Source organism: Sycon ciliatum, chromosome 4, assembly GCF_964019385.1.
Source record: "Sycon ciliatum chromosome 4, ocSycCili1.1, whole genome shotgun sequence".
In the NCBI taxonomy this organism is placed as follows: Eukaryota; Metazoa; Porifera; class Calcarea; order Leucosolenida; family Sycettidae; genus Sycon; species Sycon ciliatum.
This window is the reverse complement of record NC_088646.1, coordinates 8,424,480-8,438,611: the sequence shown is the minus strand read 5'-3', so window position 1 is coordinate 8,438,611 and position 14,132 is coordinate 8,424,480. Positions and strand designations below refer to the sequence as shown.

The window sequence follows — 14,132 nt, the reverse complement described above, 5'->3', positions numbered from 1 at the left end:
TTGAGGCCAGCACGATCAAGAAATGTAGCTATAATCAAGCGAGCAAAAATACATTTGCACCCAGATCGGCTTTACGCCCACCAGTACCCGTAGGATGCGGACACCAGGTAGCGAAGGTTATAAGAACGAGAGTAAACAACACTTACCAAGAGGAAATCACCAAGGCTCATTGGAAAGCGGTATCTGGTGTGCAAGAGCTGCAGATCTGTCAGCTGCTGCAGCAGTCCTTGCAGTGGACGCGACTCATTCCGTATCAGAGCATCGTCGTCGTTCTCCGCTGCGGCAGAATTGCTAGAGGCAACCGATGTGACCTGCGTGACAAACCGAGCCGGTGTGCGCATGCCGCTGACGCCAGTGGCAGGACTGTGGCTAGCAATGCCTCTGCTAGTGCTGCTGGTGGTGGTGCTGCTGCTGCCAAACGGTCGACTGTGCGGCGAATGCAGTGCTGTTGCCACTGTTGTCACCATGCTCAACGCATTACCAGGCCAGTGGGCCTACAGAGACATAAACACGCATGGATACATACACACACACACACACACACACACACACACACACACACACACACACACACACACACACACACACACACACACATACACGCACGCGCGCACACACACACACACACACACACACACACACACACACATGTTACACCTTGGACAGCGCACAACTGAAGACAATAATAGAGAACAGATGGCCCGGTAATTACACAATTCAAAAACGTCCAGGCCAAAGAATTTATCAAAACTAGTTCATCCTGGTTTTTTACATCACGGTCATTAGGTAAAGTGATACATCCCTAAGCAAACACCTTCAATATAGAGATCATTTTTACTACTGTCTATCCTAAAGAGTAATAGAACCTCCCAGAAGGGCAGCTGTATCAGTGCTCTGCACACATACCTTCTCTGTGAGCTCCAGACGAAGAGCACGCTCTTTCACCCAGCTGCTCAACATGTTCTACAGTGGAGACCAAGCACAGCAACAGACAGAACATAAGCCATTGCGAGGATATAGATTTTTTAATCTTCTTATCAAGAAAAGAGGCAAAAAAGTAGGAGAGAATAAGACTAATAAAAAAGGAATTCACTAGCATCAGAGCAATGATGTGTTGTTGCATACTGTGAACGAATGACACTGCAATGGTAGTTGCTACTGGAAGTTAGAAGGATGAATGAGCAGAGAAATTCAAAGGATAGAAAGAAAAGAGAGCCATTGAGACAACAAAGTGTCCATCGGTGTTCACATGCATTACTGGTGACTAACATCATACATGTACACACCTCTGCTTCGGCATTTGGGAACAGCACTTCAACAAAGGACGGAAGCAGTGCATCTCTAAGCCAGCCAACCAACTTCTTGGATGGCAGACTATCAGGCACAGCCGAGAGAAGTCGTTGAAGACTGTCAACAGTTACACTTCCATGCACCTCCGTCTAGAGAAGAGTTCAAAACAACACCAACAAACATAAATTAGTATGGGGGTAAACGTGAGAGCTGCTCAATGTCCGTTAAAATGCAGAGAACAGAAACTGGCATCTCATCCTTCTCACTTGAACACAAAAAGATCTACCTTATGTCTTCTCCACATGACGGTTGCAGCAGCCAGGTTCTTGCTGACCAGACATTGGTAAATCTCAGGTATGATTGAAGATGCTCGGAAGGACTGCCAGTGAGATGGGCTACAAGCAACATGCAGAAGATACACAGAGGATGTAGAGAGGTTACTAGCGGAATATGGACATACATGTACAACAAACCAATAGCCATTGTGTCCGGAACAATACACAGCAGCGCGTGCACTTGCGGTGGGCGGAAAATTCAATGAATGTAACAATAACAACAATAACAATGACAATGACGACAACGACGACAACAACAACAACAACAACAACAACAACAACAACAACAACAACAACAACAATGACAACAAGTTACAACAACAACAACAACAACAACAACAACAACAACAACAACAACAACAACAACAACAACAACAACAACAACAATAACAACAACAGCAGCAGCAGCAAATGTTCTCATAAGAATTTCCCTACTTACCTGAACGATACAGCACCAAACGCAAGCTGATATGTGCCGAAGCGGATGATAGCAGTTTCAAGCTAGCAACACACCAGAACACACCAGAACACAACAGAGCCATCAAGTTAACCATCACAGTGCACACATGCAACTCGGGGCAGGTAGACAATAATTTGCCAATCAACACGTTGGTGTCGTTCTTCAAAAAAAAAAAAAAGGGGGGGGAGCGCCAACTAGACGGATACGCTTGGTCTAAGGGAGTTCGCATCAGGGGTGACCACTATAGCCAGATACTGACCTCTTGTTTGAGTGCAATGAGAGCAGCCTGTTCATCTGGTCCAGGACGATTTGACAGCCGTGTTGTCAGCTGGATTCGCGCAAACACGAAAGCACAGGGAACGAGGCAACAATACAAACACATGAATGCACAACTGGATGGCAATTTCATCTCTCATAGCTAGATACACGCACAAATCCGAAGAGAACACTGGCCTCGTCAGTGTTGAAATGTCCTAGCACACCCGACACAGATACAAGTGTAGAGAATACAGGCAAGATCAGATAAGCCCAAACGCACCTCAGATCACCAGAAGTACTCATCTATGCTGTCCCACCGTAAAGAGGTAGATACAAAAAAACTATCAAAGTAGTCTTGTCGAAAAAGCAGAGCACGGGTGTGATAAATGCAATAATTGGCACTGCTTACCCGCTTATCCGCATACTTCAACATGGCAGCGGTCGCCATCTGGCAGGCCGGAGGATCATCCAGGCAGCACTGGAGCACGAAATTGGTGTCCTGCCAACCACACACAGCCAGCAAACATGCAAATGACCAGCACACAACCAGAAAGTACACTGTACACAGAAGACTACTACACTACCGGCAAGTACATAAAGGACGAAGACACGTCGCAACAGACTGATCCAGTTCAAAGGTTCGACGGGCTTCTCATGCGCTCCAGACGCAGTCGTGAGTCAGTCGAGTGTCAAGTCAATCGGCAGGAAGCGCGAGCTCCGGCGTTAGTATGTAAAGAAAGTCAATCTACGATTTATTGCTGCAAGTTGACATTTGAAACATGGACCTATGGCTATAGGGAGATGGAGCGAGATATACCGGTAGATGCCAAGGACTCATTTTAAATAACAGTTACACTCTCCTGTTCAGAATGGGTCAGACACAGGCACTCCCCTACTCACCAGGACAGAATCAAATGCTGCCACCAGCTTGTCAAGCAACTCCTTCTGATGAGATTCAACATCCCAACCAGGTGACTGCAGAAGCCACGAGCAGCGTGCTTCGCTGACAACCTGCAAAAAAATACAGACAGCACACACCCTCAATATCACCTGTGCGCCTTAGGTACGCGATTAGATTTCCTCACTCGGAATAACGTCATGCCTTACAGAAGTTTTTAGAGGGTTCGTTGCTAATTAGATTAACAGCGGTCACAGACACGTGCTCATGCATAAAAAGAGAGAAAGAATAAGACACCGGCAAAGGATGTTGGCAACTTGACTAATGTACCCACCTGGACATCGAGACCAAACTGTTCAGCGTATAAAAGTGCTTCGTCAAACTTGCCCTTGCGCAGTAGAAGTGCTAGCCTGCCCAAAAGCCAAAAAGAGACGGAGAAAGGGACATATGAGAGAGAAAAAGAGAGAGAAAGAGCATCTGAAGCTGCTGCTGTTTTATATTTCCAATACAGCATAGATGATCAACAAGAATAAAACATCACATTTTTCTTGTGACCCTGCAACTAAAGACGACACCAAAGTGATGTGGTTCCAGAGGGCTGAGAAAAAGATGTAGGCACAATGCCGCTATTTGTTCATTAACTTCATTTACATGCTTTTCTTCAGTATCCAAAATCTCATGCTCGTATGCAATCCTGGTCCCTGTGGCTAACCCAATTCCATGGATAACATAAAGGGGAACGAGTACTCAACACATCACAACATACCTCTTCTCTGGAATGGCCTCGGAAAAGCAATGGATGCAGAGTCGGCTTGGGATGGCCGTTGAACTAGAAGACAATGTCATAGATATCACACACACACACACACACACACACACACACACACACACACACACACGCGCGCGTGCGCACAAGTACAAACACACAGATTTGAAAAATGTAGGTAGATGACCATTGTCGGGTTGGTTCGCATAAGATAAATTGACACCAGGAGACAAAGGCTGTGGACCAGCTCCCAATTAGCTCCGATACCAAAGGGATGTCACCTTTCCAGGAAGCCTTAGATAGTGAAGATCGAGTGAGTAGAACTAACGACTACGATCCAAAGAACATGAAATAGTTATGAAGAATTTCGAATTTCCCGGCTGTTCTCAAAGGATTAACATTTCATGACAAGTAACAGCATACGATGCATTGGTGCATTAAGTTTTCAACAAAAACTTACCATCCCGGCAGAGAAACAAACTCATCCAGATCATTCAACACGAACAGCCGCTCCTGTAACGAATGGAGCACAGAAGTGACAATGGCAAAGTCATTAAGAGAGCATGTCTGAGAAAACCAGAACATATGTGCAAGTCGATCTCTCAGATTTCGCTCAAATTTTGCAGGTAGGTTTGCTTTGGGGTGTAGATCGACATTCCAAAGCCCGCGCAAAATCTTTTGAAGGGAACCATGAAATTGGCATACCCCTCAATATTGGCCCAATATTGGCACGATTTATGGGTCTACAAACGAGCTACGGCACAGCGTACAAGAACAAGCTACGAACAAAACTCCATCAAGCCAACATTACCTCACCTTAGAAGAGTTCTTGGGGCAGCACCACTTAGCCACGCCAGCATCCCAGAAGACGAGGGCAATCATCCCTTGACGCCACAAATGATCGTCTTGAAAATAGCCAAATTACAAGCGCTGATAAAACAGCGAGCTACGTCCTCAATTAGCAAACACTAAACACCGGCAGATAGTAGAACACCTCTTCTAGCACTGAGGACATGTCCCCCATCATCCTTTTTGGGTTTTCTTGAAATAAACAATTTTGAATTTTTCCACTCGACCATTCTGAAATACGTCCAAACTCATACCTGCGCAGGAAAGCTCGCCCCTCCGCGACGTCTAGTCAGCAATTTCTACTCCAACACCACTCCCAGCGCTGCAGAACAAAGTGTATTGTTGGCTCTGACAAGGAAAAGCAGCGGTGATCACTTGTCACTCCAAACGACAAGCTTCTCCTTGCGGCACCAACATTTTTCGGTGCAACAGTTGATGCAAAAGTGACTGAATTTTTGCGTGTAGTTTTTGGATTTTACTGCAAGAGGAATGATGAAATCACGTGCTTCGTGACACAAGAATGCCAGGTCTCGTAGATCACGGTTCAGCAGTTGTTCCGAGTCACCTTGATCAAGCGCACCTGCACTTACATGGATCACCCGTTGATCAAGATCGGATCAAGTGCATCTTGATGTCCAGCTTAAGAGCACGCATGTCGTGTTGTAGGCCTTCCAGCCGGGACTTTCCCTCAATATGCAGCACACAGACTAGGGCGAGTAGGGTCAAATCACGTTGTTCATGTAGAAATCTGCCATGTGGGCGCGCCACATACCCCATGCAACCAGTGTAGGCCGCGCGCTGGTCAACTCCAAGCGACCTTGATGGCATGGACAACGGTCATTCCTTGCTGTTGCAGATCTACGTGGATCATCAGCATGTAAACTAGCTGTAGTTCCTGTTGAACCATGTTCGGGATGAGCGAGGTTAGTTTGAAAAAATGCATCCCTGTTCTTACTGCAAGAGGAAATATCTCAAAGAATTCTTGCCAGTGCAATACTGCTAGTGCTATAACGATAGTTTCTGAATGTTCTGAGCAGAGCATGCAAGAAATATAATGCATCTTACCTCCTCCCTCATGGTCCGTTTTGAATAGCGCCTCGGGAACGATCGTGATCATGTGCATTGTGTCGCGCACCAGAAAGCATTATCCTACGTCACGATGCACGTGATTTCTTCATTCCTCTTGCAGTAAAATCCAAAAACTACACGCAAAAATTCAGTCACTTTTGCATCAACTGTTGCACCGAATTATGTTGGTGGCGCAAGGAGAAGCTTGTCGTTTGGAGTGACAAGTGATCACCGCTGCTTTTCCTTGTCAGAGTCAACAATACACTTTGTTCTGCAGCGCTGGGAGTGGTGTTGGAGTAGAAATTGCTGACTAGACGTCGCGGAGGGGCGAGCTTTCCTGCGCAGGTATGAGTTTGGACGTATTTCAGAATGGTCGAGTGGAAAAATTCAAAATTGTTTATTTCAAGAAAACCCAAAAAGGATGATGGGGGACATGTCCTCAGTGCTAGAAGAGGTGTTCTACTATCTGCCGGTGTATAGTGTTTGCTAATTGAGGACGTAGCTCGCAGTTTTATCAGCGCTTGTAATTTGGCTATTTTCAAGACGATCATTTGTGGCGTCAAGGGATGATTGCCCTCGTCTTCTGGGATGCTGGTGTGGCTAAGTGGTGCTGCCCCAAGAACTCTTCTAAGGTGAGGTAATGTTGACTTGATGGAGTTTTGTTCATACTTTGTTCTTGTACGCTGTGCCGTAGCTCGTTTGTAGACCCATAAATCGTGCCAATATTGGGCCAATATTGAGGGGTATGCCAATTTCATGGTTCCCTTCAAAAGATTTTGTGCGGGCTTTGGAATGTCGGTCTACACCCCAAAGCAAACCTACCTGCAAAATTTGAGCGAAATCTGAGAGATCGACTTGCACATATGTTCTGGTTTTCTCAGACATGCTCTCTTAAATGGCAAAAATACAAAGAAAAACACTAGGATGGCATAAGCACACAGTAATGACAGCATACAGTTAAATGTGGAGTACACCAAGAAAACATGCAAAGAAACGCCAGTGCCACCATATCCACGTACTGTATAGAGCATGTACATACCAGGGCATTGACAGGCATAGAGAGATGAGCGGAGCGCGTCACTGCTTTGCAGTACATTGCTTGGAAGGATGGGAAGGAGCGGACCTCCAAGAAGTGCTGAACATACAGACCGAGCACATAAGTTCCAGACCGCACACATGCGCGTACACACACACACACACACACACACACACGCACACACGCACACACGTACACACGCACGCACGCACACACACAAACACACGCACACGCACACACAGGCTGAAACATCAAGGACATGCCAGATAATTATTGTCTGGATAAGACAACTGATTTAATGCGAGAACCATTGAGTGACACTCCGCAATGAGGCCTGCACATTTGATAGTTAATATTCTAATACTCAGCACTCTGGCAGGATTCTTGGGATTCAACTAACTGTTGCGTTGTGGATACAACGCGTCCCATGTGAATTCGATGGCTAGTATTGTTCCTCCCCATATACTGTTGTGGACATTGAAATCCGTTGAGAAGGCAAGCAGCCACGGGGCGCTGGCCTTGCAGCCACGAGCACTGCTGGTCCATTTTTACAATGTGTACGTGAATCACGGTGGGTGTACTCACTAAGGCAGTCAGGGTGGCAGCCCCGGTCATTCCACCAGATTTCAATGTCAACAACATTACAACAGACGTGCAACACTCCTTGCTTTTGCCACTCACCTTGGAGCCAGACTGAGTCAGGAGTACCAATTGCGGCTCGTCATTCCTGCACAGAGAGTGGAGAGAATGAAAGGATTCTTCTTTTTTCTTCATTCTTCAAAAGAAGTCAGTGTAGAGTTTGCGAAGTGAACTCTTAAACAGTCACCAACCTCCACATACCAGATGTAGCACGGGTGGTGCAGAAAGAAACACATCTATAAGACATTGTCGACAATTATTATTGAAACAGCCACTGTGCAGTAGGTGCTTTTCCTACCACACATTCTATGTGTCCCTGGACTACAGTTTTAATCACCCCCTGTCCCATTGTGGCTGATCTTTCTTAGGCCGAAATATGCTTGAAAGGAAGTCAGGTCAGCCTGTAAGAAAGTCAGAGACTGCCTAAAACACCCAATATTACGGTACACTAAATAACAGAATAGGGTCATCACCGACATGGCTTATGGGGTCCACAGGATTGCAATGGTAGTTAGCATGTGTGATGTTTGTGGTAGTTCTAGGTGCTAGTAAATGTGTCCTAACAGTGTATTCAGAAGGCTACTTGTACTTATTACTCACTGGTATGATCTCTTACCCCAAGGAGTTCTTATTAGCCTTTCGCCACATCTTTCCAACACTGTTTGCCAGGCGAAAGTCCAGCACTTGCTTATTATCATCGAGTGACAGGTTGGACACAAACACAAAGCTCTTCGGATCCCAGACGCTGAGCTTCCCGCTCTCTGAGAGAAGGATGAGATAGCCGCCATCCTGTGTCAGCTGTGCACGTTTGACTCCACCTACTGATGCCAACGGACGACTGATCGCATCCAGCAATACAATGTCCGTACTTGTTTCGGTCTGAGATGAAATGGGCAGAGCAGTCCCCCAGACGCTGAGACTGCAACGACCCTTTCCCTACAGATGTTATAGTAAAACACAAGGAGAAGGGAAGACGGAAAGGAAGGAAAAAAAAGAAATATAGATGGCGAAGCAATGGCGAGCAAGAAAATATGGTGCATGCAGGAGCAGGTGAAGGTGAGAGAGAGAGAGAGAGAGAGAGAGAGAGAGAGAGAGAGAGAGAGAGAGAGAGAGAGAGAGAGAGAGAGAGAGAGAGAGAGAGAGAGAGAGAGAGAGAGAGAGAGAGACCACAGTGTACCAGCCATCACTCACAGTCACAAGAAATGCTGGCATGCCAGACCTCTGAATAGGCAGAACTTCACCAATCCAATCGCCATGAAGTTCAGCAACCTTGAAGACCTTTGTAACGATGTTCTTTCGAATCTGCAACAACCAAAAACGCAACAGTAATTCTCACAGTTAGTAACTACTTCAAGCAAGTCGGTAACAATACTACCGAACCTATTGGCACAACATAATGTTGTGTGTCTGTGTGCTTTTGGAAGAACTTGGCAACAGGTGAAGAAAAGAGATCACAGAGGATACAGACAGATGGCCCAACTTCATAGTGGAGGGGGCAGTTAGTTCCACTGCTCGATGGTCTCAATGCGGCAGTGACCATGCTTCTTAAATTTTAAATGCACTAACCTCTTGAGCAGTTACAAAATCGCCATCCACCATTCCTACATGAGTAAAGACAGGCACACAGAGGCGAACCAACCATAATTAGGCAGCACTGGTGAAAGACCGTGTCGCACTGTCAACAAAGAAACATGTTTGAAACAAACGCCTAAAACACATGGCTCTACACATATGCAACGCTACTGGTACAGTCGACCTACCCTTATAACGATAACCTCTATAACGATATTTTTCTGGCAAACCAAATCACTCCATTGACTTGTGTATACAATGCCTTACCTCTATAACAATATTGCTATAACGATATTACCCCTATAACGATATAAAATGGGCTGACCAATCGACATTTTCCATTTTATAACAATATCTAGCAGGGAATATGTAGAGCCTACTATCCAGGTAGGGCAAGCTTCACTTGATAAGTCGTTGGGACATGGCGAAATGCAATGGGGCACCAGTTGGCACCTTGCTGTGCACATAATGTGCATGTACAGTCGACCTACCCTTATAACGATATTTTCGTCTGACCAAGAAATATTGTTATAAGGGTAATATTGTTATAGGGGTAACTGGTTCATTTCATACACATACGTCGTAATGCATGAATTCAGTTCATTTTTTACACTCTTCATAGCGTCAAAATCGTATGTACATGCACATTACGTACACAGCAAGGTGCCCACTGGTGCCCCCATTGCATTTCGTCATGTCCTAGCGACTTCTCAAGTGAAGCTTGCCCTACCTTGACAATGGACTCTGCATATCCCCTGCTGGATATTGTTATAGAATGGAAAGTGTTGATTGGTCAGCCCATTCTATATTGTTATAGGGGTAATATCGTTATAGCAATATTGTTATAATGGTAAGGCGTTGTATACAAAAGTCAATGGAGTGATTTGGTTTGGCAGGAACATATCGTTATAAGGGTTATCGTTATAAGGGTAGGTCGACTGTATGTCAGTTTTTTATGCTATGAAGAGTGTAAAAAAGAACAAAATCCCTGAATTATGACGTATGTGTATGAAATGAACCAGTTACCCCTATAACAATATTACCATTATAACAATATTTCTTGGTGTGACGCAAATATCGTTATAAGGGTAGGTCGACTGTAGTTCTCCTACCACAGCTGTTCAATTTAACTATTTCGTACTTTGACAGGCAGAGAATACAACTCCAGATCCACCATCACTGGTGACCATCAGACCATTTCCTGAGTCCACATGCCAACGTAAGTGTGGGGAAACTATACCAATGTAAGTGTGTGATAGCTACACCAATGTAAGTGTGTGTTAGCTACACCAACGCAAAGTAAGTGCATGATAGCTACATCAATGTAAGTGTGCGATAGGTACACCAGCGCAACAGCAAAGACCAAGACACACTACAAAATGTAAACCAGCCAGTAACATCTTATGCATGACAACACCAGGCAGGCCAGGGTTGTGTGTAACTGTACACTTATCTTACCATCATGCAATTCTTCCAATGCCATACGGCTAAAGTAGTACACCATGCCGGCTGCTGTGGCCACCACCAAGCTATGCCCTGCGAGTGAGAGAGAGAGAGGGGGGGGGGGGGGGCAAAGAAAAAACAATATCACAACAGGGACTGACTGCATGCTTGAAGTAATCACCCCACCATTAGCAACTCGGCAAGTACCACAGCATCGTCTAGTAGACGTCTACACAAACTATATGATCCACAAGTGCAGACGGTAAAAGGACGGGCACATAGCACAGCGCTTCAAACTGGTCTGGCAAAGTGCAGGTAATCCGTCCAGGACAGTACATAAGCATACTGTACACAATTATTGACACTATGTTATACCTGCTTCACTACCGAAACATGGCTGGTGGGAAAGTGGGCCGGGCAAAGCCTGACCAGCCAGATCGATAGCTACAAGTATGTCCCTAAAAGGAAATGATGCACCTGAACGAATGCATACAGGAAGACACTTGAGCAAATAACCGCCATGTTTATCAGCTCCAACCAGAGGGATAAGTAAATGCTATAGAATAACGGACCAAAAGCAGACCAGTGGGTACAATATAGTACAACAACTGGAGTGTACTACCCCCTTAAATCTATACGCTGCTCAGAAGTAGTTGGTATTCACACTGTGTTCACACCAAGTCAGAACTTGTAATCTTCCATGGCCCTCTGTAACTGCAATGCACTCTACCTGGTTCTGACGACGTAGACCAGAACGTAGCCGAGTGGAAGCACCGCTGACCGGTAACATTCTCAGCGGAAACAAGAACCTGGAACAAGCAGCAAAGTCAGCAGAGCGATTACAAAGGGCTGGCAACTGAGAACTGGAAAAGATCTACACGACAAGCAACAATGCAATCTTACAAATCAACTGTCAATCAGGCTAGAAACCCTATGCCCTTGCCTCTGCCTCTGCGGGATTTCATGGAACGACAATATACACGTCTCTGAAGAGATTCAGTGGAGAAAGGATTAAATGGGATCAAAAAGGAACCACAAAAGGCCTACCTCAGAGAAAATTCGCTTTCGAAGTGCAACGTCAATAAAATGCAACTGTCCTTTCCTGCAAAAACCAACACCATTATACCAAAACGTACACAACAGATGGGAAAATGGCAACACAAAGAAAACATGCACAGGTCTTGTACTTGGATGGAAATCATGAAATCTAGAGGCATAGCAAAATAATCTGTATTTCGTGACAAAAAAAACCCAGGTGCGGGTTTTATACTCCGGTGCGACTTATATCCGAAAAATACTGTAGATCGTTTACAATGTAACTTATAAAATACCTCCAGGGGACATAAAAACCTGTGCTTTGTACTTGAGGTAAAGCATAATAGTTTACTAGTAGTATAATCACTATAATGCAGGGTCGTCAAAAATACTGTTGTGGACATGGAAATCCAGTCGCACGTTTAGCGGCCTCAGGGCGCTGGCCATGTAGCCGTGGGTAAGCGGTATACACACATGCATTTATGCGCTGCAGCGCGCTGGTCCCTTCGGATCAACATGATTGACAGATTGTGCACTGCACGCAGCGTTCTGTACGCGCTAAGGGCGCCGGCCCCGGTCAATCGACTAGATTTCCATGTCCGCTACAGTAGTACCGTAATTTCCAGAGTATAAGCCGCATTTTGAACACTCAAAATTCACCCCAAAAAATAGGGGACGTGGCGCATACTCCGATGATCAAATTAACAGTCATAAATAGTTTAGATGTCTGTATTTCGTGGCAAAGAATGGGGGGGGGGGGGTGCGGCTTACACTCCAGTGCAGCTTATACTCCAATACGGTATGTGATATCCAATGGTATGTCGCATCCAGGGTGCTTTACACTGAAGCTATACTATAGATGGGAAGACAGACAGACAAACAAATAGATGGATGATGGACAGGGCAAGCTATCTATCCTGTACCGGTCTCCGACTGCAAGAAATCCCGAGTTCTGGCTCAGTGCAACACAATCCACCGTTTCGCCTGCATAACCACAACAAGAGCGACAGTACAGAGAGTAAATAGAGTAGGCAAACGTGAATAAAAAAGAAAGCAATGTTACCATAAAAATCACCCTGTACAGGCTCCATTACCTCAGGCCTGTTTGTCCAAGAGATAGTATGAACACTTAACCCCACCTTCAAATAAACCACAAGAGAACATCAACAAGCAAGGCCAATCGCCGCAAACACGGTGCACATCAGACAAAGTGGACAGAAATCAGAACCTGGACTTTATCAACGTACTGAGTGAAAGGTCAAAGATTTCATCGCGACGTGTGTGGTCGATTACATAGACATTCGAATCGATGGCAAAGCATACACAGTCTTTCGTTGAACATGACGAGATAACTGGCTGTTGAGATACCTACATTGGAACAATAGCACATGCACACACACGCACGTACACACACACACACACACACACACGCACGTACACACACACACCTCAGACCTCAGACATGCCCATCGCGGGAGCGATAATAGTGAACAGCTATGTTAGACATAGCAACTTTCTTGTGCTGGGATTACACCATTCAACAGCTTGCAAGGCTGATGAATTGACCGCCACTATTTTAGCCTGGTATCACCACACAGCTGTTTGAAATGACTTTTTCTGGCCAGTGAATCCCTATTTTTCATTTTTCCATTTTTTTTACACACACACACACACACATTATGGTAGTCTCGTAAACAAGCAGTAGCCCATGGCATGAACACATAATTATTTTTATTAACATGTATCCACAATAGTCCGTTTTAACATCAAAAGCACTGGGATTGCACAGGCCCCTAGTGGCACCTGTAAAAAAATGGGTCCCAAAACATATACCCGCAACAAACTTGCACACAACAGGGGCGTAGCTCTCACATCCGTGGCGTGGTGACCAAGTACTGGAGCAAGTCTGTGGTGGGGTGACCATATACCACTGGAAATCTCATAGCTGCCATTTTTTTTACCTGCTTTCACTATGTAATACCTATGACAGCTATTTGCAGGTGTAGTGACCCGACTACACTGACTATACACGAGCTAAGCGCCTGCACAATGTCCAGGCCTGAAAACTCCAGAAGAGATTTAAAATAAATAACAGAAAACTACAGTATTTCTCTGGGTCGTCAAACCCATACCAGTGTATAAGTCCCCCACCTCTCTCTCTCTCTCTCTCTCTCTCTCTCTCTCTCTCTCTCTCTCTCTCTCTCTCTCTCTCTCTCTCTCTCTCTCTCTCTCTCTCTCACACTCTCTCTCTCTCTCTCTCTCTTACCAGTTTGTGTATGATGAAAACAAATGCTCAGGGTAGAACCTGCAGGAGAGCCCAAATTTTCGACTCTGGAAAATACAGCTCAGAAGGAAGAGCTTTGTCCAACTCACCTTCACTGTTCTATGTACTGAACTAACCTCGACACTTCTAACACTTCTTCTACAATGTTCTTTATCTCTAAGCATGTGTGCTGGTTGGTCAATTCTCCCAGTCAACCTCC

The 14,132-nt window shown here is 45.3% G+C and overlaps 1 protein-coding gene across 2 annotated transcripts in view; it reads right to left on the bottom strand.

The window, feature by feature from the left end:
• Positions 1 to 14,132, bottom strand: part of LOC135814280 (kinetochore-associated protein 1-like) — a 135,962-nt gene that overhangs the window by 121,166 nt on the left and 664 nt on the right. For both annotated transcript variants that reach the window (XM_065327379.1, XM_065327380.1), the window contains exons 2-22: positions 12,897 to 13,017; positions 12,573 to 12,633; positions 11,662 to 11,716; positions 11,345 to 11,423; positions 10,630 to 10,707; positions 9,166 to 9,200; positions 8,791 to 8,901; positions 8,216 to 8,535; positions 7,642 to 7,687; positions 6,964 to 7,059; positions 4,468 to 4,520; positions 4,008 to 4,070; positions 3,576 to 3,651; positions 3,244 to 3,354; positions 2,753 to 2,842; positions 2,345 to 2,413; positions 2,065 to 2,126; positions 1,577 to 1,685; positions 1,287 to 1,439; positions 907 to 963; positions 147 to 494 (exon numbers count right to left, since the gene is read on the bottom strand). In XM_065327379.1, the coding sequence (XP_065183451.1) occupies positions 147 to 494; positions 907 to 963; positions 1,287 to 1,439; positions 1,577 to 1,685; positions 2,065 to 2,126; positions 2,345 to 2,413; positions 2,753 to 2,842; positions 3,244 to 3,354; positions 3,576 to 3,651; positions 4,008 to 4,070; positions 4,468 to 4,520; positions 6,964 to 7,059; positions 7,642 to 7,687; positions 8,216 to 8,535; positions 8,791 to 8,901; positions 9,166 to 9,200; positions 10,630 to 10,707; positions 11,345 to 11,423; positions 11,662 to 11,716; positions 12,573 to 12,633; positions 12,897 to 13,017 (2,193 nt within the window). The remainder of the gene's footprint in view (positions 1 to 146; positions 495 to 906; positions 964 to 1,286; positions 1,440 to 1,576; positions 1,686 to 2,064; positions 2,127 to 2,344; positions 2,414 to 2,752; positions 2,843 to 3,243; positions 3,355 to 3,575; positions 3,652 to 4,007; positions 4,071 to 4,467; positions 4,521 to 6,963; positions 7,060 to 7,641; positions 7,688 to 8,215; positions 8,536 to 8,790; positions 8,902 to 9,165; positions 9,201 to 10,629; positions 10,708 to 11,344; positions 11,424 to 11,661; positions 11,717 to 12,572; positions 12,634 to 12,896; positions 13,018 to 14,132) is intronic.